Here is a 27666-nt window from a genome sequence, read left to right on the forward strand (position 1 = left end):
CATAGCCTTGACCAGACGGACCTTTGTTAGCAAAGTAATGTCTCTGCTTTTCAATATGCTATCTAGGTTGGTCATAACTTTCCTTCCAAGGAGTGTCTTTTAATTTCATGGCTGCAATCACCATCTGCAGTGATTTTGGAGCCCAATTACTTACTTTTAAAAGTAAGTGCCTGTTAGAACCATCATAAAATTTTATGTTGACCTGAAACATGTAAATGTACAAGAACTTCATTTGCTAATTTTCTGATTGGAGGGTAAGACCTTTGAGCATGGCTCAGCTGATTGGAGTTTTTGCAGTTTTTTTTTTTTTTAAATAGCATACCAGTAATAATCATTTCTATTTCTTTAAAGTACTATAATTAGTTTAAAGATACTCATGAAGCAGTCTAATCACAAAATGCTAATAAATTTTTATGGTTTTTCTTCATTTTTATTTCTCATAACTAAAAGAAAGATTTTTTTTTTTTAATTTATTTATTTATTTATTTATTTATTTATTTTTTTTATTCTTCCAATTTTATTTTATTTTTAAACTTTACATAATTGTATTAGTTTTGCCAAATATCAAAATGAATCCGCCACAGGTATACATGTGTTCCCCATCCCGAACCCTCCTCCCTCCTCCCTCCCCATACCATCCCTCTGGGCCGTCCCAGTGCACCAGCCCCAAGCATCCAGCATCATGCATCGAACCTGGACTGGCAACTCGTTTCCTACATGATATTTTACATGTTTCATTGCTATTCTCCCAAATCTTCCCACCCTCTCCCTCTCCCACAGAGTCCATAAGACTGTTCTATACATCAGTGTCTCTTTTGCTGTCTCGTACACCGGGTTATTGTTACCATCTTTCTAAATTCCATATATGTGCGTTAGTATACTGTATTTATGTTTTTCCTTCTGGCTTACTTCACTCTGTATAATAGGCTCCAGTTTCATCCACCTCATTAGAACTGATTCAAATGTATTCTTTTTAATGGCTGAGTAATACTCCATTGTGTATATGTACCACAGCTTTCTTATCCAATCATCTGCTGATGGACATCTAGGTTGCTTCCATGTCTTGGCTATTATAAACAGTGCTGCAATGAACATTGGGGTACACGTGTCTCTTTCCCTTCTGGTTTCCTCAGTGTGTATGCCCAGCAGTGGGGTTGCTGGATCATAAGGCAGCAACCGACAAACAACTAATCTCAAAAATATACAAGCAACTCCTACAGCTCAACTCCAGAAAAATAAACGATCCAATCAAAAAATGGGCCAAAGAACTAAATAGACATTTCTCCAAAAAAGACATACAGATGGCTAACAAACACATGAAAAGATGCTCAACATCACTCATTATCAGAGAAATGCAAATCAAAACCACTATGAGGTACCATTTCACACCAGTCAGAATGGCTGCGATCCAAAAGTCTACAAATAATAAATGCTGGAGAGGGTGTGGAGAAAAGGGAACCCTCTTACACTGTTGGTGGGAATGCAAACTAGTACAGCCACTATGGAGAACAGTGTGGAGATTCCTTAAAAAACTGGAAATAGAACTGCCTTAAAAGAAAGATTTTAAAACAGCTTTATTTTAACATGTCTTTCTAAAGCATTCAACTTAATTTTCATAGTAACAGTCATTAAAAAATTAACTATGAAATACTTGAGACATAAAAAAGAGCTAGAGCTTAAGTATAACAAACATCAATGCAGCCAGCACATAGCAAAAGAAGTAAAACATTACCAATTCACTTGACACATTCTCTGTGTTAAATCTATTCACATCTTAATCCTGAATGTCGTGTTTACTATGTATTTCTTTCTCCTTCATATTCTAGTGGTTTATGTCATATTATGTAATTAATATATCTGGCCTAAATATGTTTGGGTAGAAACATGACAAATTCTTGATATGCAGCAACTCACAAGCACAGAAGTATACAGACATACTAGAAGTCTACTATTAATAGTTGAGAGTGTTCAATATACCTTGGGTATCAGTATGTTTTACATCAGTTAATCTGTTGAATTTGTTGAGCAGAGTCAAGTTAAAAAGCTACTCCTGTATTAAAATACTTTTAAAAATCATTCAGCTTTTAATTTCTAGTAATATGGCAAGATAAGTACCTGAATCAATCCTTTTGCTATAAATAACAAAACTTCTGCAAAAAATATGAAAGAATAAATATCAATACTTAAAGAATTGATAAGCTCTTAATAAAGTTAAGACATTTTCAGAACAGGGACTGAATGAAGGCAGGAAATGGTAGAGTTAAACAGCACTGTTGCTAGTTTTCACTAGCTAGTGTTAGCCAAACCTAGGGAACTTGAATTTTGGTTTTCCCTGCCTCAAAGGAGTTAGCAGACTGGAGACAGCCTAATTTGAGGAGGTGCATAGGAAATAACCCCATAAAGCAAGACCCCAGTGGACTACACCAGGGATCAGTAAACTTTTTTCTGTAAAGGGTCACATAGTAAGTATTTTAGGCTTTGTGAGCAGCATAGTCTCTGTCAAAACTTGCAGCCCTTCTGTTGTATTAAAGCATCCATTGACAATACATAAGCATGTGGGTGTAGCTATATTCCAATGAGACTTTATTTACAAAAACAGGTAGTAGAACAGATTTGGCTTGCTGGCCTTAATTTGCCAATTTCTTAATGTAAGAATGACCTGGAAATAATTCCCTTTTCTGTATCTCTGGGAACTACAAGTAAAATTGACTGTCTCAGAAATGCTTTAGTAAAAGAGGGAAATGGCTGCTAAGGATTTGGAGCCACAAGTTGGCCCTTAATTCCAATAAAAGCTTAGCAATCTTAAGATAGTCTCTGGAGGAAATACATTTTATTTAAGGCTTCAAAGAACTTCCCCAAATAAAGTTTCATGGAAGGTAAACATCTCACAGTATGAATAATTAAATCTACAAGAAAAAATGAGCAGGAACCAACAGAGGCCGCAGTAGATTTCTGATAGAGAAATTATAAAACAAATTATAATTTAACTGTGATTATTTAAAGAATAAAGTGCAAGCTTGAAAATATCAGGATAAGATAGGAAACTATAAGAAAAAGAACAGATTTTTAGAAATAACCAGATATTAATATAACTTCTGAATGTGAAATGGAATGAAATAAAAAATTAATAAATTTAATAATAGAGCAGACATATTTGAAGAAACAAGTGGTGAATCTAAGGCAATTACCCAGAAGATGGCAAGAAGGAGAAAATATGACAGGTTAAGAATCATAGCGTATAGACTGAGACAGTGTAAAATACTACTTAGAAGAGTGAATCAGGCAGAGGAAATACTTGAAAAGATTTTGATTCAGCATTTTGGAGAACTAATGAAAAACAACCCATGGATTCAAGCCAAATAATCTCAAGACAGATAAATAAAAATCCCCATCTAGACACAGTCTTGTGAAATTAGAAAATATTAAAAACAAAGAGAATTTTAAAATGATCAGAAAACAAATTACCTACAGAAAAGGGAGGGGGAGGCAGACTGACTTATCAATAGTAGCAGTGAGAGCTGAAAACAATAGAATGATATCTTTAATGTGTGTCTGAACTTAGTTGCCCCAGGCATATGGGGTTTTAGTTCCCACACCAGGGATGGAACCTGACTCTTCTGCATTGGACCGTGGATTCTTCTTTTTTTTTTTAAACCCTTATGTGGAGGTCTGACTTTCAGTAGATTGCTGTAAGGGAGCCGCTCTGCTACGTATGAAACCCAGACCCAGAAGCAGGTCCTCTAGGAATGGTTTAGCACCAGGTTCCCAGGAACCATGCTGTGCGTGTCAGGGGAGGGGGCAACCTCCTTTCTGGGCTGTACACTGTGTTCCAGGATGAAGCACTCTCTGCACCGGACCCTAGTCCCTATGTGGTGGGTGCACAGCCCCAAGGGACGTGGGTGGCAGCCCAAGGAATCCAGATTCTTAACCACTGGACCACCAAGGAAGTCCTATAATACTTTTTTTAAAAGTCCAATATGGGATACTGAACATCGTGTTGTTGGGCTTTATAAGTGAAATATTTTACAACTGGTCATCAGATTTAGAAGGTTAATTTTCTTATGTGAATGAAGAACTTTTTTATGATCTTAAGCATAGCCCCTCACAATAATTGTTATACATTCTCACTCTTCGAATCCTCAAACACACATAAATTCTCAGAATTCTAAACCTCTGATTCATATGGTATTTCTAAGAATCCAGAGAGTTGAGTTGCATTGCCTCAGGTTTTAATAAAAAATAGAAATGTGGGCTAAAAGGGATGGTAGGTTCTATTATTTTGTTTTTTTAAATCATGTGAACATTGGTAAATCATTAGTGACAAGATTTCCTTCAGGTTATACTGGGTAACACTGTTGTTCAGTCACTCAGTTGTGTCCCACTCTTTGCAACCTCATGGACACCATGAGCAGGCTCAAGCATGCCAGGCTTCCCTGTTCTTCACCATTTCCCTGAGTTTGCTCAAACCCATGTCCATTGAGTCAGTGATGCCTTCCAACTGTCTCATCCTCTGTCACCCTCTTCTCCTCCTGCCCTCAATTTTTCTGAGCGTCAGGGTCTTTTCCAATGAGTCAGCTCTTAATATCAGGTGACCAGTGTATTGGAGCTTCAGCTTCAGCATCAGTCCTTCCAATGAATATTCAGGGTTAATTTCCTTTAGGATTGACTGGTTTGATCTCCTTGCTTTCAAAAGGACTCTCAAGAGTCTTCTCCAACACCACAGTTCTAAAGGATCAATTCGTCAAGGCTCAGCCTTCATGGTCCAACTCTCACATCAGAACATGACTACTAGAAAAACCCTAGCTTTGACTATAAGGACCTTTGTCAGCAAAGTGATGTGTCTGCTTTTTAATACATTGTCTAGGTTTGTCATAACTTTTCTTCCAAGGAGCAAACGTCTTTTAATTTCATGGCTTCCCTGGTGGCTCAAACAGTAAAGAATCCACCTATGATTCAAGATATGCAGATTTGATCCCTGCATCAGAAAGATCTCCTGGAGAAGGGATTGGCTACCAACTCTAGTATTCTTGCCTGGAGGATTCCATGAACAAAGGAGCCTGGCAAGCTATAGTCCATAGGATCCCAAAGAGTCAGACGTGACTAAGATAACATTAGTGTGTGGAAAATCTGTTCATTTGGAAGTGTGAGCCATGACAGTAGTGAAGTACTTTAATACCATCACCATACAATAGACTTTTAAAGAATTAAGGCACAGAGATCATGGCAGTCTTGATCCAAATATTTTCTTTTGTTTCTTTCTTTAGATTACACTGTATCTGCAAATTCCAAATTAGTTATTATTACAGCAGGTGCACGGCAGCAAGAGGGAGAAAGTCGCCTTAACCTGGTCCAACGTAATGTGGATATCATGAAGTCAGTCATTCCTGCCATAGTCCAAAATAGTCCTGACTGTAAGATGCTTATTGTTTCAAATCCAGGTGAGTCTTTTCTATTCCCTTTAACTGCATAAGGATGATATTTCCATTCAGTTCAGTTACTCAGTCATGTCCAACTCTTTGCGACCCCACGGACTGTAGTACGCCAGGCCTCCCTGTCCGTCAGCAACTCCCAGAGCTTACTCAAACTCATGTCCATCGCATCAGTGATGGTATCCAACCATCTCATCTTCTTTCGTCCCCTTTTCCTCCTGCCTTCAATCTTCCCAGCATCAAGGGTCTTTTCCAATGAGTCAGTTCTTCACATCAGGTGGCCAAAGTATTGGAGGTTCAACTTCAGCATCAGTCCTTCCAATGAATATTCAGGACTGATTTCCTTTGGGATGGACTGGTTGGATCTCCTTGCAGTCCAAGGAACTCTCAAGAGTCTTCTCCAACACCACAGTTCAAAAGCATCAATTCTTTAGCACTCAGCTTTTTTTATAGTCCAACTTTCACATCCATACATGACTACTGGAAAAACCATAGCTTTGCCTAGACAGACCTTTGTTGGCAAAGTAATGTCTCTGCTTTTTAATATGCTATCTAGGTTGGTCATAACTTTTCTTCTAAGAAGCAAGCATCTTTTAATTTCATGGCTGCAATCACCATCTGCAGTGATTTTGGAGCCCCAAATAATAAGGTCTCTCACTGTTTGCATTGTTTCCCCATCTATCTGCCATGAAGTGATGGGACCGGATGCCATGATCTTAGTTTTCCTAATGTTGAGTTTTAAGCCAGCCTTTTTACTCTCCTCTTTCATTTTCATCAAGAGGCTCTTTAGTTCTTCTTCGCTTTCTGCCTTAAGGTTGGTGTCATCTGCGTATCTGAGGTTATTGATATTTCTCCCGGAAATCTTGATTCCAGCTTGTGCTTCATCTAACCCGGCATTTTGCATGATGTACTCTGCATGTAAACTAAATAAGCAGGATGACAATATACAGCCTTGACGTACTCCTTTTCCGATTTGGAACCCGTCTTGTTGTTCCATGTACAGTGCTAACTGTTGCTTCTTGACCTGCGTACAGATTTCCCAGGAGACAGGTCAGGTGGTCTGATATTCCCATCTCTTTAAGAATTTTCCACAGTTTGTTGTGATCCACACAGTCAAAGGCTTTGGCATAGTCAATAAATCAAAAGTAGATGTTTTTCTGGAACTCTCGATTTTTCAATGATCCAGTGGATGTTGGCAATTTGATCCCTGGTTCCTCTGCCTTTTCTGAATCCAGCTTGAACATCTGGAAGTTCATGGTTCATGTACTTGTTGAAGCCTGGCTTGGAGAATTTTGAGTATTTTGCTAGCGTGTGAGATGAGTGCAATTGTGCAGTAGTATGAACATTCTTTGGCATTGCCTTTCTTTGATATTGGAACGAAAACTGACCTTTCCATACCATTTCCTTTTTTTTTTCTTTTTAAAACAATGTCATTTAGCAAATTTATGATGATAAACCACACCCATCCAAAGTACACAATACTTTTGTTTTTCCCAGAATTATTGGTATATAATTGACATGTAAGTTTTATGCATTGTTGTTTAGTCACTAAGTTGTGTCCAGCTCTTGTGTGACCTCTTGGACTGTAGCCTGCCAGGCTTCTCTGTCCATGGGATTTCCCAGGTAAGAATAAAGGAGTGGGTTGCTATTTCCTTCTGTAGGGGATCTTCCCAACCTAGGGATCAAACCCATGTCTCCTGCACTGGCAGCTGGATTCTTTACCACTGAGCCACCAGGGAAGCCTATCATATGCTGTGAACTTATCATATACAGATGAACATATCATATACAGATGAACTTATTTACAAAACAAGTATAGTCACGGATGTAGAAAACAAACTTACGGTTTACCAGGGGACGGGGAGGGAAGGATAAATTGGGAGATTGGAATTTATGTATGCACACTACTACACATAAAATAGACAACTAATAAGCACTAATGTATGGCACAGGGAGCTCTAATCAGTACTCCATAATGGCCTATATAGGAAAAGAATCTTAAAAAGAGTGGATATATGTACATATATATATATTGTTTTGTGTGACTTCTATGAGTTAATTCTATCAAGTCTGTATTCTTTATTATACATGGACACAGAAGTCTGTTTCATCTGTTTAGTGATCTACCAGGAGTGGATATACGTATAACCGATTCACTTTGCTGTGTACCTGAAACTGACAAAACATTGTAAATCAGCTATACTCCAAAAAAGGGGCTTCCCAGGTGGTGGAGTGGTAAAGAATCTGCCTGCCAGTGTAGGAGACACGAGAAACAGATCCAATCCCTGGGTCAGGAAAATCCCCTAGAGAAGGGAATCGCAACCCACTCCAGTGTTATTGCCTGGAAAATTCCATGGACAGAAGGAGCCTGGTGTAGGCTACAGTCCATGGGCTTGCAAAGAGTTGGACAGGACTGAGCACACACACAGAATACTCTAATAAAAATTGAAAAAAAATTTTATTCAAAAGAGAATAAAAAGACAGTAAAGTGAAAATAAAATGATGGAAAAAGATATTGCATACAAATAGGAGCTAAAAGAGAGCTGGAGTTGCTATACTGATATCACATAAATTAGACTTTAACACAAAAATTATTGTTGCAGACCAGAATATTATATAATGATAAAAGGCTAATAGATGCAGATAAGGCAGTAAACAAAATTCCACACTGAATTATGATTTTAAAAAATAATTTACTAACCCATGAATGAAAGGAATTTTCTTCAACCTCATAAAAAAATATTTATGAAAAAACCCCAGCTAGCCTTATACTTGATGGTACTAGACTGAATGATTTTACTTCTAAGACCAGGAATGAGGCAATGAGACTTGCTTTTGCCACTTCTGTTTAGCATCATGCTAGAAATTCTAGCCAGAGTAACTGAATAGAGATTTATCAGATATTTTAAATGAACTATTTTAACTGTGGTTAATGAACTAAAACAAAGCATGTCTAAAGAACTAAAGGAAATAATTAGTCTGATCTCTCACCAAATGGTGAATATTACTAAATAGATAAATATTATTTTTTTAAAAAGAACAGAAATTCTGAAGTTAAAAAGTTAAATGAACATTAACTGGAGGGACTCAATAGCAGAGTGAGAAAGCAGAAGGAAGAATCAGTGGACTTGAAGACAGGGTAGTTGTTTAATGCCTGGGCTTTCTCAGGGACAGTTTCTGTTGTTTTTTTCTCTTTGTATGATATGTATTTCCTTATTTTGTTTCATGCCTCATAATTTATTGAAACTTGAACATTAAAAAAGTACAATAGGGAAACTCTGTAAATGAAATTCTTTCTTCTCAGCGTTTGCTCTGCATCAGCTTGTTGTTTGTTTTGTGACTTTTATGAGTTAATTCTGTGAAGTCTGTGTTTTTTCTTATATGTGGACCCAGAAGTCTATGTTTCATCTGTTTAGTGATCTGCCATTGATTGGACAAAACTTTCCTTAAATTCTTGGAACCGAAAGATACCTCCCAGTCTTTGCTGCAGGGCTCTGTGTACAAGTTGGGGCATGCCTTCAATACTTAGCCAGGCAGTTTATAACTGTGCCTTTGCCTTTACTTCCTGCTTTCATAGAACCTCATGGTTAGACAGAGCTAAAGTTTACAATCTTCTCTTGTTTTTCCTGAGCATGCACACACCTGCATACAATCCTAAGCATGCGTGTGGCTTTATTCTAAGTAGGAGACTCTGATAGTTTACATGAGGCCGTGGTGATGGAGAGGAAAAATCTAGGTGATCTTAAAGAGATCATTCACCGATCATTAAATATACAGAGGCATATATGTTATTTCAAAAAAGAATCTTTCATTTTAAAATTCTGATGGTGAATCATTTAATCTTTTAAAATCCATCTGAGAGATTATCTTTTTTTCTTTGTTGACTTGCTTCATTTTGAACTCTAATGAATCTATATTTGACTCTAAGTCAATTGATCTGTCTATTCAGAAAATCAAATTGTAAGAAGAAGTTACTATGAATCTTTCTCTAACAAGAAATTTTTCTTCCTAGTGGATATTTTGACATACGTTGTCTGGAAGTTAAGTGGTTTACCTGCAACTCGTGTAATTGGAAGTGGTTGTAATCTAGACTCTGCCCGTTTCCGTTACCTAATTGGACAGAAGTTAGGTGTACATCCCTCCAGCTGCCATGGTTGGATTATTGGTGAACATGGTGATTCTAGTGGTAAGTGTAAACTCATTACAATTATATAATCGCACTTCTCATCTTTAATAATGCTTATTGTCCTTAAAGTGTTGGCATTTTACTGTTTGTTTTCCTTAACTTTCAGTCTTTTGTGGCATTGATTTAGCTACCTCACACAAAATAGTGCATAGAGCATATAGCTATTTTAAAATTCAATTTTTTTTTTTGGTCTGGAGCACTTTCATTGTGGTTTTAAGGACAGAATTATTAAGATATAATACACATCCCATAAATTTTACCCATTTAAAGTGTGTAATTCACTGCATTTTTATTCACAAAGTTGTGCAACCATCACCACAGTCTAATAGTAGAAAATTTGCATCACCCCCAAGAACTCCCATTCCTGCACTCACGACCTGCCCTAACCACAGGCAACCATTAATCTACTTTGTGACTCTTGAGATTTGTTTTTCCCTGACTTTACACAGAAATAAAAATTTTTAATGTGTGATTTAAACTATAACTTAGGTCATATGTCTTGGCTCTTTTCCTAACTTAAACATTTAATCTCTGCTACACAATTAGAACTTCATGCTTATAATGCTCTCTAATTCTGTGATGTGTATCAGTCTTCTTTCCATAATGCCAGTAGATCCATTGAGAATAGGCACCATTTATTCCTTTATTCAATCATCCATTTTTTCAAAACATTTAATAAGTAAGTACTTCTCTTTTCTTCATACTTCAATGGTCATAGTATAATAAGTATTTTTTATTTGATTTAAACACAATTTTTTGACCAGTGCCTTAATTTGGCACCTGTTGGCTTCTGTTATTGTCTTAGCTTAAAAGACAATAATCATTAAAAATAATTTTCCAGATATGTTTTAATTTCTCCCATTTAATATTCCATGATTTTATTTTTTTAAAAACTCTGTATGGTTTAATAGTATGATATTAATTTATTGCTCTTTGCCTTCTTATAATATTTTGTAATTTCTTATAGATTATTTTCTTTGTGTATTCTATATTTGTATCTTGCTTTAACATGCCTCCTTACCACAAATTACAAATAAATTCTACTGCATATTTTATGATACTTTATAATTTTAGTTTTTACATTTCTCTCTTTTGTCTATTTGAAACTTATTTTTATATATGGTGTAAGGTAGGAACCTAACTTTATTCTTAAAAACCACACTAAACTTACCATATATGTATAAATTAATAAAATATGATAAAGCCAACACCTGGGTAAAAAAAATCCACTGCACTTAAACAACTGAAGTATTGGGAAGAACGGTTCCTTATGAGATTTATTTCTTTTAGTGCCTTTATGGAGTGGAGTAAATGTTGCTGGTGTTGCTCTGAAGAGTCTAGACCCTAAGTTAGGAAGTGATTCAGACAAGGACTCTTGGAAAAATATCCATAAGGAAGTTGTTGGAAGGTAACATTAGTTATTCGCTTTCTTAGTACCTTAATAATCAGTTGTAACAACATATTTTACAGACAAAAAATATAAAAGTTGATTTTTGCTTTTTGTGAGGTAAATAACATTCTGAAAATTCCCAAAGTTGGACTCACATAATGCATAGCTTTCTTTTGGAGGACATTTTTCAAACAGAAAAGAAGACAGTAAGTACTTTCTGTTTCTATGATTTTGACTAAGTATATCATATAGGTGGAATCCTTCAGTATTTGTCTCTTAGTGACTAGTTTATTTTGCTTAGCATAATGTCCTTAAGGTTCATCCATATTATAGTATATGTCAGAGTTTCCTTACATTTTAAGACTGAATAATATTCTGTTGTATGTAAACATACCACATATTGCTTATTCATTCATCTCTTGATGGATTCTTGGTTGGCTTCCATGCTTTAGCTATTGTGAATAATGCTGCTGTGAATATGCATGTACAGATCTCTTTGAGACTCTGTTTTCAGTTCTTTTGGGTATATACCCATAAGTGAAATTGCTGCTGCTGTTGTTCAGTCGCCCAGTTGTGTCCGACTCTTTGCAACCCCATGAACTGCAGCACACCAGGCCTCCCTGTCCCTCACCATCTCCTGGAGTTTGCCCAAGTTCATGTCCATTGCATCGGTGATGCTGTCCAAGTGTCTCTGATGCCCTCTTCTCCCTTTGCCCTTTGTTTTGAGGAACCACCATACTGTTTTCCACAGTGGCTATACCATTTTATATTCCCATCAATACTGTAGAGAAGTTCCAATTTCTCCACATCCTCACCAACACTTGTTATTTTCTCTTTGACAGTGGCCATCCTAATGGATGTGAGATGGTATCTTATTGTAGTTTTGATTTGCATTTCTTTGATTAGTGATGCTGAGCATTTTGTCCTGTGCTATTTGGCCGTCTGTATATCTTATTTGGAGAAATGTCTATTCAAGTCTTTTGTCTAGATTTGAATTGGATTTTTTGTTGGTTGTTGAGTTTTAAGAGTCCTTACTATATTCTGGATATTAATCTCTCATCAGACAATTTACAAATATTTTCTTCCATTCCATAGGTTCTTTTTTAAAACCCTAGTCATAGTGTCTTTTGATGTACAAAACTTAGAAATTTTCATAAAGTCCTTTTGTCTGTTTTTTCTTTTGTTGCCTTTTGTGTTCTATTCCAAGAAATTGCCAGGTGCAATGTTATGAAGTTTTGCCCTGTGTTTTCATGTAAGAGTATCATAGTTTTAGGTCTTATATTCAGATCTTTGATTATCTTGAATTCGTTTTTGTAAATAGTTTTAGGAAAGGGTCCAATTTTAATCTTTTGCATGTGGATATCCAGTTTCCCCAGAATCGTTGGTTGAAATGACCGCCCTATTCCCATTCAGTGATGTTGGCACAATTTTTGAAAACCAGTTGAACAGATTTTCAGATATGGAGGTTTACTTCTGAGCTTTCTATTCTATCTCACTGGTCTATATGTTTATGTTGATGCCAGTACCATGCAATTTTGATTACTGTAGTTTTATAGTTTAGTAAGTTTTGAGGTCAGAAAGTGTGAGTTCTTCAGCTTTCAAGGTTGTTTTAGCTATTCCGAATCTCTTGAGATTCCATATGAATTTTAGGGTGAGTTGTTCAACTTCTGCAAAATCTATCCTTGGGAATTTTATGGGAATTTCACTAAATCTGTAGATGGTCTAGGGTAGTATTAGCATCTTAATATATTAAGTCTCCAAAGTAATTAACCTCCAATTAAAATAAATAAATTAAAAAAATATATTGTCTCCAATTCATAAACATAGGTCGTGTTTCCATTTATTTATGTCTTCTTTAATTTCTTTCATCAGTGTTTTGTGGTTTTCATTGTTCAAGTCTTTTACCTGCTTGGTTAATTCTGAAGTACTCTTTTTTTGGTGCTATTGTAAATGGGATTGTTTTACTAATTTCCTTTTTAGCTTGTTCATTGTCATTAAATAGGAATGCAGTATTTTAATGTTGACTCTACCTGCTGCTGCTGCTGCTGCTGCTAAGTCGCTTCAGTCGTGTCCGACTCTGTGTGACCCCAAAGACAGCAGCCCACTAGGCTCCCCATCCCTGGGATTCTCCAGGCAAGAACACTGGAGAGGGTTGCCATTTCCTTCTCCAATGCATGAAAGTGAAGAGTGAAAGTGAAGTCGCTTAGTCGTGTCTGACTCTTAGCGACCCCATGGACTGTAGCCTACCAGGCTCCTCCGTCCATGGGATTTTCCAGACAAAAGTACTAGAGTGGGGTGCCATTGCCTTCTCCCTGCTACTTTCCTGAATTCGTTTATTAAAAGTTTTTTTGTTGCTGTTGTTGTGTGTATGGAATCTTCATGGTTTTTGTATATAAGATCATGTCATCTATAAGTAGAGGTACTTTTATTGCTTCCTTTCCAAATTTGAATGCCTTTTATTTGTCTTTCTTATTTAATTTTCTGGTTAGAACTTACAATGTTGTGATGAATGGAACTGGCAAAAGTGAGCATCTTTGCCTTATTCTTGATCTTAAAGGAAAAGCTTTTAGTTTTTAACCATTGGGTATAACTTTCACTATGGGCTTTTCATATATGGCTTTTATTATGTTGAGGTAATTTTTTTCTACTCCTGGCTTCTAAGGTGTTTTTATCATGAAAAAGTGTTATAAATTTTATCAAATAATTTCTCTGTGTCGATTGTAATGACAATGTGGTTTTCCTCTTTTATTCTCTTACTGTGGTATATTACATTGGTGGATTTTGGTATGTTGAACCATCTTTGCTTCCTAGGACTGAATCATGGTGTATAATCCATTAAATACTGTTGAATTCAGTTTGCTAGTATTTTGTTCAGGATTTTTGCCTCAGTGTTTGTAAGGGATAACGGTCTGTAGTTTTTTCTTTTCTCTCTTTCTCCCCCGTCTGCCCCCCACCGCCGCCACTTTTTAACTATTTTAATTTAAAAAAAAATAGTGACTTTGTCTTTCTTTGGTATCTGTGTAATGCTTAGAATTAATAATAATGTCTTCTCTTTCATTTCTGATTTTAGTAATTTGAGTCTTCTCTCTTTCTTCTTAATCCATCTAGCTAAAAGTTGTCAATTTTGTTGACCTTTTCAAAAAACTGTTGATTTTTTTTTATTGTTTTTCCATTCTTTATTTTGTTATTTCCACTCTAATCTGTACTATTTACTTCCATCTGCTAGATTTGGGTTTAATGTGTTCTTCTTTTCCTAGTTCCTTAAGTTGTAATGTTAGATTGTTGATTTGACATCTTTCTTGCTTTTTAGTGTAAGCATATATGGCTGGCTATAAGTTTCCCTTTAGCACTGCTTTCTTTGTCTAATAAGTTTTATCTTATGTTTTCATTTCCATTCATCTCTTAAATATTTCCTAATTTCTATTGTGATTTCTTTTTGACCCATTGGGTTGTTATAGTGTGCTTTTTAATTTCTGCAAATTTGTGAATTTTTCAGTTTTACTTGTGTTATTGATTTCTAAATTCCCCTGCTGTGTCAGAGAGTATACTATGATGCCTGTCTTATTAAATCTGCTGAGACTAGCGATTTCCCTAGTGGTCCAGTGTCTAAGACTCCATGCTCCCAATGCAGCGCGCTCAGGTTTGATCCCTGGTCAGGGAACTAGATCCCACATGCTGCCACTAAGAGTTCACACGCTGTAACTAAAGGGTCCTGCATGCACAATGAAGATTGAAGATCCATGTGCCACAACTAAGACCCGGTGCAGCCAAATAAATGAATATTCTTCAAAACTGAAAAGAACTAAATCTATTGAGACTTAATTTGTGGCATAATATTTAGTCTACTCTAGAAAATATCCCATGTATACTTGAGAACACAGATACTGTTGTTGTTGAGTAAAGTGTTCTGCTAGATCTAGTTGGTCTATTGTGTTGAATTCTCAGTTTCTTTCCTTACTTTCTGATTGAGAGTGGGGTATTGAAGTCTTCAATTATTCTTGTAGAACTGTCTATTTCTTCCTAATATCTTCACTGTTTGTTTCATGTATTTTGATGGTTTGCTATTAGATGCATATATGTTTATATAATTATTGTTTTATTTTCTTGAACCTCTGGTTAGTATATAATGTTATTTGTCTATTGTAAACTCTTTGATTTAAAGTCTGTTTTGTCTGACATTAGTATAGCCACCCCTGCTCTCTTTTGGTTACTATTTGTATAAAATATCTTTTAATCTATTTGTGTCTTTGGTTTTACTTACTTTTAAATAAGTTTCATGTGATAGCTTGTACTTGGTTCATGTATTTTTATCCATTCTGTCAATCTCTTTTGCTTGGAGAGTTTAATTCATTTACATTTAAAGTAGTTACTGATAAGGAGTGGCTTCTGTCATTGTGCTCTTTGTTTTCTATATGCCCTAGAGCTTTTGTTCCTCATTTCCTGTATTACTGTTTTGTGTTTATTTTTCATAGTGGAATATTTAAATTTCTTTCTTATTTTCTTTTGTATATATCCTACAGCTATTTCTTATAGCTGTTTTTATTCTGGTTGCCATGGGGGATTACCTTTAGCACCCTAAAGTTATAATACTTTTAATTGAATTTCTACCAGTTTAACTTCAGTAATGTACAAAACCTCTGCTACTTCATAGTTCCATCCTCACCCCTTTTGATTGTTAATATCATAAAATTGCATCTTTATACACTGTTTGCCCAAAAATATAAATTAATAATTCTTTTAAATGCAATTTCTTAAATTTGAAAATGAGAGTTACATATCAAAGTCACAGTGATACTACCTTTTTGACCAATTGTTCTTTTAAATGTATTAGTTTCTAAAATTATGCAGAAAACAAAAAGTGGAAGTAGAAATTATTGTTACCATATTACTAGCTTTTATAAATATCCATGCATTTACCTTTATTGAGATCTTTATTTTTTCACATGACTTAAAATTACTGTTTATTTCACCCTGCAGGACTGCCTTGACTAATTCTTGCAGGGCAGGTTTAGTGGCGATGAACTCCCTTTGCTTTTATTTCTTTCGCAATGTCTTAATTTTTCCCTCACTTTTAAAAAATAGTTTTGCCAGATGTAAGATTCTCGATTGACATTTGTTTTCTTTTTTATCAGTTTAAATATATCTTCCCAGTACTTTCTGGCTTCCAAAGTTTCTGGTGATGATCTTATTTTTCACTTTTCTTCAAACTTTTTTCTTTCTGTTTCTCAGGCTCAGTTATTTGCATTGTCCTGTCTTTTAAGTTTGCTGATTCTGTCTTCTGCCTGCTCAAATCTGTTGTTTAATCCATCTAGTGATTTCTTTTTTTCATTTCACTTATTGTACTTTTCAGCTCTAGGATTTGGGGCCTGGGGTTTATTTTTAGGTTTTATGTTTCTTTTTTGGTATTTCCATGTTGTTCACTCATCATTTTCTTGACTTTCACTATAGCTTCCTTTAGTTTTTTGAGCATCTTTAAGACAGTTGTTTTAAAGTCTTTGTCCAGTATATCTGCCATCAGTTTTTTTCCTCCAGGGACAGTTTCTGTTGATTCATTTTTTCCTTTGAATGGGCTGTACTTTCATGTATCTTTGTATACCTTGTGATTTTTTTGTTGTTGAAAACTGGATGTTTTAATCTAATAATGTGGCAACTTTAGAAATCAGAATCTATCCGGTCCCCAGGGTTTGCTGAGTTTTTGTTCTTGTTGGTATTGCTTTTGTTTTTGATTGTTGAAAGCTGTTTTTGTGCCAAGGACCAGCCTGAGTTGTAATCTTATGGTCTTTGATGTTGTTTCTAAGCCTGTGCACATAGGTGGTTACTTTCTAATTTCCTCAAAATATGCAATTGCTTTTGTATATTCTGGTCTTCAGTGTCTGGCTCCTAAGTGGAAAAAAGAAATATTAAGGGAAGAGGAAAAGGGTACTTGCTCTTTACATTCCCTAGAGGCCACCTGAATAAAAAGGGGAGAAGCTTGCAATAGTTGTGGGGAGATGAAACAATAATGGCTTTGCCCTCTTTGTCTCCACCTTTGTTATCAGAAGCAGTAATCATTCATTAGAAAACAGATCTCCGATATTTGAAGAAAAGAGTCCTTTTCACAGGCTGTGCACAAGCTGCTTTGGGTACATGTGAACAGCTGCTACTGTGCTAAGAGCTGAAATTAACCACAATTTAATATACAAGCCTTCCCTTGGAAGTTTTGAGCTTTCAGAAGACTCCAGAGTTTCCCCAAAAGTTATATCAAACAGAATCTGGCATTGCATTTATTGTCTAGGTGGAGAGATAGATTCCTGGTGCTCCCTACTCTCCATCTTCCTAGAACCCTCCAGTACTTGAAGGTGAAAGTTGCTCAGTTGTGTCCAACTCCTTGTGATCCCATGTACTGTAGCCCTCCAGGCTCCTCTGGTCCATGAAATTCTCCAGGCAAGAATACTGGAGTGGGTAGTCATTCCCTTCTCCAGGGGATCTTCCCAACCCAGGGATCAAACCCGAGTCTCCCACACCGCAGGCAGATTCTTTACTATCTGAGCCACCTAGGTTTTTAAACCTAGACAACTGTTTTGTGAAAAAGCATACTCAAAGCCATCTTTCCTGCATTTACCTTGATATCTCATCATGACCTGGGTGATTATCTTTGTGTTATATATTGCTCATAATTCTTATGACAAACATGTCCTAATATTTTATACATAGAAAAAAACAAGCTTTTTATACCTATAATCACCAGAATGTATAAGATCAAATAGGTAACCAAAATCCCTCACCAGATGTTTTGATAATTCTTAATTAATTGTACTATCTTATTTTTCCTTTTACCATCATTTGTACCTTATTAAAGTTATTTGATAGCTGCATTTAATTATGTGTTCAGTTTCTCTGAACCAAACTTATTTCCTCTTCTGGTCAAACTATTCCCACATCAATTGGAAATTTCAGGTTAATATCCAAAAAATATCTTTTCTTTGATGGTTGTTAGTGGTATGTTTTATTTTCTTAAATTTTCTTAAGAGGACCTACAAACATTTGTTATGCCATATAGCTTTGGATAAGAGATTAAATTAATGCCTACCAAATGAAATGTATGTTAATATTACAGAATCACTTCATATCATTCTCAACAAAAATGTCCCTTTCCCCTGTCTACTATATATTTCCCATTATAGGGGCTATTGGGAGCTGTTTCCCAGTAAATGCAGGAATCTATCTGATCTGGCAGGACAACTATAACCTAGACACTAAGGAACGTGTTTTAGCCAAGACTGGTTTCCAGACCTCATGGAGTAACCCATCTTTATAGGGATGTTGCATTGTTGGACTTTTGTCTGCCCAGTCCCTGATAATTGTTCTACAGGGACTGTTAGTTTCTTTTTCATTTGAAACACTGTTGCTGTAAGGGAATAGTGATTAAGATCACATTTTCCACTGAAGTCCTGTGTGATCTGAATACCAAATACTGCAACACATTACAGATCAATACTCATTCCAGTTAGTCCTTAACCATGCAGTGTCCAAAATTAAATTATTTACCCCTTTTTCATTTAGCAGAGGGTCTATAGTTATAAAGACTCCTCAGGATACTGCTAGTACTTTCCTTAAAACAACTCAACTCTTACATTACTCAGCTCTAATTTTTCAGTGCCTAACTAACAATTGCAGGGGAGTGACAACATGATTTGATAGGATGTCCTTCCAGTTTCTGAATGGAGCATTTACTTTACAATATGAGTCAGTTTTTGTCTTAAAATACTTGCCTTAAAACTGCTTTTTCTTGATTTTCCCTTTTATATCAGCAGTTTTAATTTCATTAGGATGGTTAACAACAACTAAAGGATTATGTTCTTAGCCATTTTCTTCTGAACCCTCTTCTCCAGATTCCACTATTAAGATTTGTTCTCAGTTACCTAAGGCATAGCTTTCTTCAGCTTTAAACACCACCAGTCAGTCAGTCACTAGGCTAAACTTCCTTTCCTTTTTTTTTTTTTTACTTACCCCACAAAGTCTTGGTTATATTGAGAGTCTGAAAGTTAATCTTAATTTTGATACCAATCTTCACGGCCTCTAATAGTGCCCTGGTTTTGGATTGATAGTCAAATCACAGGACACCACAATAAGTATAGTCCATGTTGAGTTGATACATTTGCTACTGAGTGTGTTGTGTGCAGTCCTGGAGCCTTGAAACTGTGCCTAGGTGGTTGCAAGAACCCCTGATACAAATAATGATGCTGTACATTCTGTGTTTCTTGTCCTGGATCCTTTTCTCAAAAATATATAAAATCCGAGCTAAGTTAAAACGTCTTTGTCCTTTAAGTTTTACTGTCAATCCAAACTCAAGATTGCTATTGGTGGCAATGCAAAAATAAAATACATATTTATTACAGAAAATAAGAAAATTCATAAGCATAAAGAAGAGGTCACCTGTAAGCCTGTTACTCAAAAATAATCATGTAATAATTTGGTGGATTGATTTAATTCTAAAGTTCCTATAAAAGTACATTATGTTTTTTACAAGCCTGAGATAAGAAATTACATAATATTTAGGATTATGCTATTTTCCTTTGACAAAATATCAAAACATTTCCCCATGCTTTAATATATTATTGGTTTAATAATATATCCTTAGGGAAAATATGTAACTTAAAATTATATAAAGTTTAATGTTACATTGACACCTTAAAAATTTTATGTGGTCAGCAAGATATATATGCTTTCAAGGTGATCAGATTCTATGTTTGGATATTTAAGCAAAAATACAAAAATTTGAAGCTAAGTTTCATTTCGAGTGGCACAAATGACCTAGTTCTCTGCCTTTATGGTAAACAAAAGATAAATTACTACTTACAGTGAATAATGAAGTTTATGAGAATAATATAGAAATTTTTATTGCCTATTCAGAGATAATTTCAAGAAGAGATCTCTAAGAAAATTTTAAGAGTGTTATTGACATATAGGTTGCTTTAGAATGGATGCTTGAAAAATATGTTCTCTCTGAATCAATTCTCATGAATTTGATTTTCTTACTTTCCACAACTGTAGTGCCTATGAGATTATCAAGCTGAAGGGGTATACCTCTTGGGGTATTGGACTGTCTGTGACAGATCTGGTAAAATCAATTTTGAAAAATCTTAGGAGAGTGCATCCAGTATCCACTATGGTGAAGGTAGGCTTAAATAGAATCTTCACTTATCATTCTTTTAATAATGCTGAGTCCTTACTATGTGCCAGTCATTACACAAAATGTTGAGAATATATTGGTGAACAAAACAGTCAGAAACCCTGACGTTATAGAGTTTAATGAAAGATAGCAACTTAATAAAACAGTTACAAAAGCAAATAATAACACATTTTGTTAAGTGCCATGATGACAAACTATGAAGTTCTTAGAGTATACAAGAAAAGAATTTAACTGCTCTGGGGAGGGGGCATTCTTGGTACAGGCAGGCAAGCTTTTCTAAGGAAGTAAAATGTGACCTAATCTGAATAATGAGTAGGAGTTAATTTGGAAGGCTGGACTAATATTCCAAGCAGAGGGAGGAACACATGTGAAGGGGACCTGAGGTAGATATAAAAAGAGGACACTTGAGAATCTGGAAGGAAAAAAAAGGTCAGTTATTGAAATGCACAGAGCAAAGGGAACATAGGGAGGTGTATGATAAGGCTGGGGGAAGTAGGCAGGTTGGGCCACTGAAAGTCTTATAAATGTTATAAAGGTGTTTGGGTCCTTACCATAAGAGCTATGGAAATCTACCAAAGAACTTAAGAAAGGAACTGGTTTTACAGTCTTTGTTTTTGTTGTTAAAAAGATTCCTGGGGTTGTGATAGACAGAACAAATTTGAAGGGGACAAGAGTATAGGTGGGTAAACTTGGGAAGAGGCTGTGTATTACAGAAAAAAGTAGTAGTAGAGATGAAGAGCGGAGAAGGCAATGGCACCCCAACTCCAGTTCTTTTGCCTGGAAAATCCCATGGACGGAGGAGCCTGGGAGGCTGCAGTCCATGGGGTCACTAGAGTCAGACACCACTGAGCGACTTCACTTTCACTTTTCACTTTCATGCATTGGAGAAGGAAATGGCAACCCACTCCAGTGTTCTTGCCTGGAGAATCCCAGGGACGGGGAAGCCCGGTGGGCTGCCATCTATGGGGTCGCACAGAGTCGGACACGACTGAAGTGACTTAAGCAGCAGCAGCAGCAGCAGAGATGAAGAGATGGGGACAAATTTGAGATACATTGTGTTTAAGAGGTAAAATTCATAGGTCTTGGTAATGGAGTGAGGTGGCAAATGAGGGAGACAAAGGTCATTTTTAGATTTCTGTTTTGCACAGTTAAATGGTAGTATAATCCACTGAGGGAAGGCATATTCAAAGAGAATCAGATTTGAAGATCATGTTTGCAATTAGGGAGAAATTGAATTTGAGGTGCCTTTGTAATGTCTGAAAAAACAGGCAGTTGGGTACAAGCTTCTGGAATTCATGAAAGAGTTTTGGGTTGCAGTTATAAATGGGAGCATCATCAGCATGAAAACGGTAAGCAACAGAAGCCAACTCAAACTAGCTTAGGCAAAAGAAGATATGTTAACTCATGTAACAGAAATGCCAAGGAGGCCTGAACCACATGCTCAAATTGTATCATTAGAGCTATTTTTTCTCTCAATCTCAATCTCAAAGCTATTTTTTTCTCGAAACAATCTTTGCTCATCTTTTCACTCTTGTTGGCATTAATATCCTGTGGACATTTTTCATAGAGCAACAAAGATGGCATGCTTAGAGCCGACAGTAGCACTACCCTGCCTCTCCATTGCCCATATTAATTTCTTGATAATTGGCTTTTTGGGGATTACTTGTCCATTCCCATGATACTTGTCGGTTAGGGAGAGGAAGTTACTGAAAGGAAAAGAGAGGTTCTGTGCTAAAAGAAAAAAGATAAAGAGATACTTGACAGGCAAAGACAATAGATATCCCTTACACATGGTAACTGAAATCATGAATTTCAATGAGCTTGCCTAAGGAGAGAGTATAAAGTGACAAGACCGATTGAGTCTTGAGGAATTTCAGTTTTGAAAGCTGAGTTTATAGTATGAGTCCACGGAGCTGACTAAGTGGTGGCCAGAGTTAAAAGAGAAACCAAGAGAACACAAAACCATGGTAAGCAAGTGAAAGGAGGATGCCTTAAAGATGAAAGGATTGGTTTTCTGTTGTTGATTGATGTGAAGTCATGTAAAAAGAGGGTTTGAAAATGCAAGGAAGATACAGTCACATATGTCATTGAAAGCCTTAGCAGGAGATGTTTAATAAAGTAATAGGAATGAAAAAGTCTGATTGGAGAACACCAGGGTCTTCTTAACTTCGGCAGTATTGACTTTCGGACCAGGTAATTCTTCATTGTTCAGGATGACTTTTGTGTTGTGGGATGTTAGCAGCATCCCTGGCCTCTACTCATTAGATGCCAGTACATACCAATTTTGACAATCAAAAATGTCTCCAGATATTACCAAATGTCCCTTGGGAGGCAAAATCATTTCCACCTGACAGAACCTCTTAAGTAGCTGGGGAAATTAAAGCCAGTGTGGAAGTAACTCAGTCATGTCCAACTCTTTGCGACCCCATGGACTGTAGCCTGCCAGGCTCCTCTGCCCATGAAATTCTCCAGGCAAGAATACTGGAGTGGGCAGCCATTCCTTTCTTCAGGGGATCTTCCTGACCCAGGGATTGAACCCAGATCTCCTGCATTGCAGGCAGATTCTTTACCATCTGAGCTACCAGGGAAGCCCAAAAGCCAGTGTAAACAGCTCTTTTGACGTAAGTGACTATGAAAATAGAGCAGTAATTGGGGAGGAAAATCAGGGCAAGGCAAGTTTTTTTCTTTTAAAAGATAAGACGTAAAGAAGATATTGGAGATAGAAATAATAAGCAGAGAGAGTGTTGGTTAATAAGCAGAGCATTTGTGAGGATATTAGACCTAGGAATGAGGAGGAATAGATATCTGTTTTAATAGAATGGATGTGAGAGTTGGACTGTGAAGGCTGAGCGCCAAAGAAATGATGCTTTTGAACTGTGGTGTTGGAGAAGACTCTTGAGAGTCCCTTGGACTGCAAAGAGATCCAACCAGTCCATTCTGAAGGAGATCAGCCCTGGGATTTCTTTGGAAGGAATGATGCTAAAGCTGAAACTCCAGTACTTTGGCCACCTCATGCGAAGAGTTGACTCATTGGAAAAGACTCTGATGCTGGGAGGGATTGGGGGCAGGAGGAGACAGGGACGACAGAGGATGAGATGGCTGGATGGCATCACTGACTCAATGGACGTGAGTCTGAGTGAACTCCGGGAGTTGATGATGGACAGGGAGGCCTGGCGTGCTGCGATTCATGGGGTCACAAAGAGTCGGACACAACTGAGCGACTGAACTGAACTGAACTGAACTGAACAAAGAAAACAGTGAATCACAGATTTGTAAGTTTGGCATTGGAAGCATCTGATGATGTCTATCTTTTTAGTGAAAGGAGACAAAATCATCTGCTACAAGTCAAGGGAGATAGAGAAAAGTCAGATGTTTGAGAAGATTTGAAATCACTGTTGTAGATAATAAGAAATAGAAGTTAACGGAATCAAGGCAGAATTTCTATCAAGTGGACTCATTTGAGATTGAAAAGCATTAATTTTAACATATTAACAACTTTGTTGTGTCATTTTTCTCTAGGGATCTGAGTGTAGGAATGGAGAAATAGCTGAATTCATTGGGGTTTGGGTTTTATTTCAGGAGTGTTAAGGAGAGAGAGGAAGACTGAGATAGATATAGGTAGTTTTGGTTTCTACACGTTAAAAATGAGTTTGACCTTCTACTAAAGGGTCACTGTCAAGTTCAAGACCTTTGCCCTTAAATATTATATACATACAAATGAATAAATTACAAAAGAAAATGATTAATAAAGATTTAAGAAATATTTATAAAAGCTAAAAATTAAAATAGGCAAAGGGTCTTAGAGTATGGCAAAAGGGTTACAGAATGGACCCAAGAAATGAATCTTAAGTTGGAAGAATCTCATAACAAAGTTCAGAGTGGGATACTTGGGGTGGGAAGAGAAGGTCTCATGAACTAAAGAAAGAAGACAAGGAACTGGAAAGAAAGGGAATTGGTTGATTTATCCACATGGACAATGACATCACCAAGGATAAGAGCAGAAACTGAGAGGGAAGATTATTAGGTGTTAGAGTCTTTTATGAATAACATGAAATACTCAATAGGTTTGGAGATGGTGATTAGAAAGAGAAGAGCTAAATAAGATGAGCCTCAAAAAATAGGGGGAATTTTTTTAAGAGGGCAAGGGATTAATAATTTGGAAGAGACGGGAGTGATTCCACACACTGTTCCTCTTTTGAGGATACAAGGGGCTCTGGGAGAATAAGCAATTACCTCTAGAGGGCTCCTGAAGAAGAGTTAGGTATCAAATGAAGGCTCCTCAAAAAAGATTGAGTAATTTGGGAATTTCTTAGTCACTACTGAACAAATCAATAGATGAGTTATATTTTATAGGAAATACTTAAACATTTGACATTAAGAGCAGAATCACTTGTATGCTGTTATTCTTTTTTCCCAGTTCATTTTTATTCACATTTTCAGCAAATAAAGTTGGCAATAGAGTTTATTTATTATATTAACTTGACTTTTTTTGGTCAATAAATAGAGAATTCTCTTTAAATAACCATTTCCTCACTTCATGGCCAGTCTAGGAGAAAAGGAAGCAAATTTCAGTGCATCCAGGGGTCATATTGCCAGCCAGGCATGATGCTTAAAGGGAAAGAGGGTAGACTGAGGGGCTGGCAGCAGGTCATGGTCAGCACACAGGGATAGGTCAGGGTAGGGCCCTTATTTCCAGTCCATCCAGCAGCCCCCAAGTGGGATGGACATGCATTTCCAGTTCTAAGAAGCCCCTTCTATAGGAAGAGAGACAGTGAAAGTAGAGGGAACAAATTCCTGAATCACTAGCAGGGAAGGAGAATGGCTTCTGCTCCAGCCACACTAGCCTTTTTCCTGATGCCACCCAACCAACCCCTGCAGCTCATGTTCAAGCTCCAAAAGGCATTGTGCTACACAGAGGTAGCACCAGAAGGACCACGGACAGGAAAGGGAAGTGGGAGGAGGTAAGTGTAACTGGAGCTGGAATGTGACTGGGAAGGGAATGTGCGCTGGCAGTCTGGTGGGCCAGTGGCCTTCTGTGGCTAGGCATAGACCAGAGTGAAGTGAATGTGAGTAGAGCCTGGTGGGGAACCCTGCCAGGAGAAGACATGTAACTAGTCTGAGGAAATCATGAGGGTGAGTATCACGTGGCTACCAAAATGAGGGAGTTGGACTGCAGTGGAGGAGATGGATAGGGAGTCCTTCTGTGGGCCACTAGAATAAAACAGGAACACTGAGCTCCTGAGGAGAGCCCCAGAGATGGTGAGAGGGAGGCTTGGTTGAGTAGTGCCAGTAGACTCTGAGCTATCAGGGGAAGCTGGGAGGCACCACTCCAGAGTCAAGGAGCCTCTTCCCTTGCTCTGTGCTAGTTCCTGGTAACTTAACAGTCAGATTTGGAGGAAGAGCAAGACCTTCCCATTGCCGCCTCCAACCCTATGTTCAACCCCAAGGGGTGAGGTAGGAAAATGCAATGGGTAGTGGGAGGCAGAGGTGTGAGATCTACTGAGTCTTCTTATCTTCCAGGGAGGAGGTGGAGGCTGGTGTGTGGTCATGTAGGCATTGTGTGAGTTACCCAGGTTGTAATAGGCTCTGGCAGCTGCCTCTATGGCCTTGGCTTCAGCTCCAGGGTTGGAGGGAACATCAGGGTTGCTGATGGAAGGTTCCATGGCCCCAGGATAGGGTGGTGGCCATGGCTGCACCTATTCCATGGCCCTGTCCATCATTGAAGGACCTGGATAGAAGTCAGGTGCCAGCCAAGAGGGCAGGGGTGCATTCCATTAGTGACTGGCAGGGAGATTACATAAACCCTGCTGGGCATGTGAGAGGACCTTGTACCCTTAGGCTCTACCTCTGGAAACTTGAGAAGCCACCTGTTAGCACCTGTTGTCCAAACTTAATGGCATCCCCTGGTATAGAGATTATGCAGAGCAGAGCTTTTCTAGCTACTTCCGCCTTCACTGTTCTCTTATTTTACACCAAAAAACAAACACAGGCTGCTAGATCTCACAGGCTGCATAGTCCTTCATCAGACTGCATGACATCCTTTCCCTTAGACAGAAATATGACAAAGGTTAGGGGTAAAGTAGACAATGCCTTTCTTTGTTCCTTTGAAGTCCTCTGGAATGTTCTTTGTGTCATTAAACACAAGTTCTTACATGGTCTTAAGACATTAGGATGCTTTTGGTGGTATGCTCTCCACTGCCCTCAGTGACTCTTCTTGAGTTCCATATTCTCTCTGTATATTCTAATTCTGAAGCTCTCTTGCGTAGCAGCTTTTCCATATCACATTACTGAATAATAACCTAATTTTGCCTTTTAGGGCTCATATGGAATAAAAGAAGAAATCTTTCTCAGTATCCCTTGTGTCTTGGGACGAAATGGTGTCTCAGATGTTGTGAAAGTTAACTTGAATTCTGAGGAGGAGGCCCTTTTAAAGAAGAGTGCAAGCACACTTTGGAATGTCCAAAAAGACCTGAAATTTTAAAACTTTTTAATGTTCTGTGTTTTAGAGAACAGAAGATAGTAGGCTGTATATTTATATTTTGAAAGTATTCTCACCTGATCTGTAAAAAATAAAAAGAATATTGGACCTATGACATAACTCCAGTCTCTCAAGACTAGAAAAAGGAAATGGTAAAGAATTTCTCCCCTTTAGGAATCTCTTATAGCTCTATTCTAATGGGCTCAACCTGTACAAATGTGTCATAAATGTAAAAGTTGGCTTCAGGTTTATTAGAATATGTATAATAGTCCATTTATACAGAGCTTATGATTCTTCTCATAAAACAATGGGATTTCTAGTATTGAAATTTCATCTTGTGCTTTATTCCATTAAGACATCAGCATATTCACTTTATATTGCTTCAGTAACTTCATGCATTTACATATAATCATTACAATTAATATCAATGTATATCAGAAGGAAAATAGAAATAAAACTTTATGGCCTAAAAAAAATTAAATGAGGTATCTTCACCCTGCAAGTATTATAGCAATTAATATAAACTCAAATAGTTGATTTGGTCCCACTGTTAAAATACCACACAGGGAGTTTAGACCAGGTTATTAATTTAGCAAACTACTACTCTGCTTGCTGTATTATGGTTATGAGGTCAGTATGACATGATTTCTGCCTTCAAGTATCTCACAGGGAGATTTAGGGTACCTCATCTAACTGGTTATAGATGGATGCTTGAAACAGTCAACTGGTAGCTCCCTCTTGGTGTCCAATGTTAGGAGTACATGTGCTTCATACGAAAATATATATTTCCTTGATTCCACAAAGAATTTAAAGCAGCTATAGGAAATAGACAATGAAACAAAAACTGAAAAATCAGGACCAAGGTAATTTATAAATTAGGACAGGATCAGTGGGAAAATTAGAAGGCATATATACAGGCCCTGAGGACTTACATGGCTCTAGTGGAGGCAAACCCATTTGGTTAGAGAATTACGGTTCACTCTCTTGTTATTCTTGCTATTTAATAGCTTT

At 37.1% G+C, this 27666-nt stretch overlaps 1 protein-coding gene and 1 pseudogene across 15 annotated transcripts in view; one reads left to right on the forward strand and one right to left on the reverse strand.

The window, feature by feature from the left end:
- Positions 1-26767, forward strand: part of LOC147342409 (L-lactate dehydrogenase C chain) — a 34458-nt gene extending 7691 nt beyond the window's left edge. For 3 of the 14 annotated variants that reach the window (XM_086385143.1, XM_086385144.1, XM_086385155.1), the window contains 5 exons: positions 5265-5438; positions 9442-9615; positions 10906-11023; positions 20039-20162; positions 26494-26767. In XM_086385143.1, coding sequence (XP_086241269.1) covers positions 5265-5438; positions 9442-9615; positions 10906-11023; positions 20039-20162; positions 26494-26658 — 755 coding nt within the window. In that variant the 3' untranslated portion in view covers positions 26659-26767. Of the gene's footprint in view, positions 1-5264; positions 5439-9441; positions 9616-10905; positions 11024-12985; positions 13023-20038; positions 20163-26493 lie in introns of those variants that run through there. The other 11 variants (XM_086385145.1, XM_086385149.1, XM_086385147.1 and 8 more) reach the window with 6 other exon arrangements.
- On the reverse strand, positions 25436-26495 carry LOC147342410 (WW domain-binding protein 2 pseudogene; annotated as a pseudogene). Its single transcript, XR_015157986.1, has one exon. The product of XR_015157986.1 is annotated as a WW domain-binding protein 2 pseudogene (transcript).
- Positions 26768-27666: the final 899 nt, after the last annotated feature.

This window comes from Bos grunniens, chromosome 29 (assembly GCF_055505025.1).
Source record: "Bos grunniens cultivar Pamir isolate PY7600 chromosome 29, Bosgru_T2T1.0, whole genome shotgun sequence".
Classification (NCBI taxonomy): domain Eukaryota; kingdom Metazoa; phylum Chordata; class Mammalia; order Artiodactyla; family Bovidae; genus Bos; species Bos grunniens.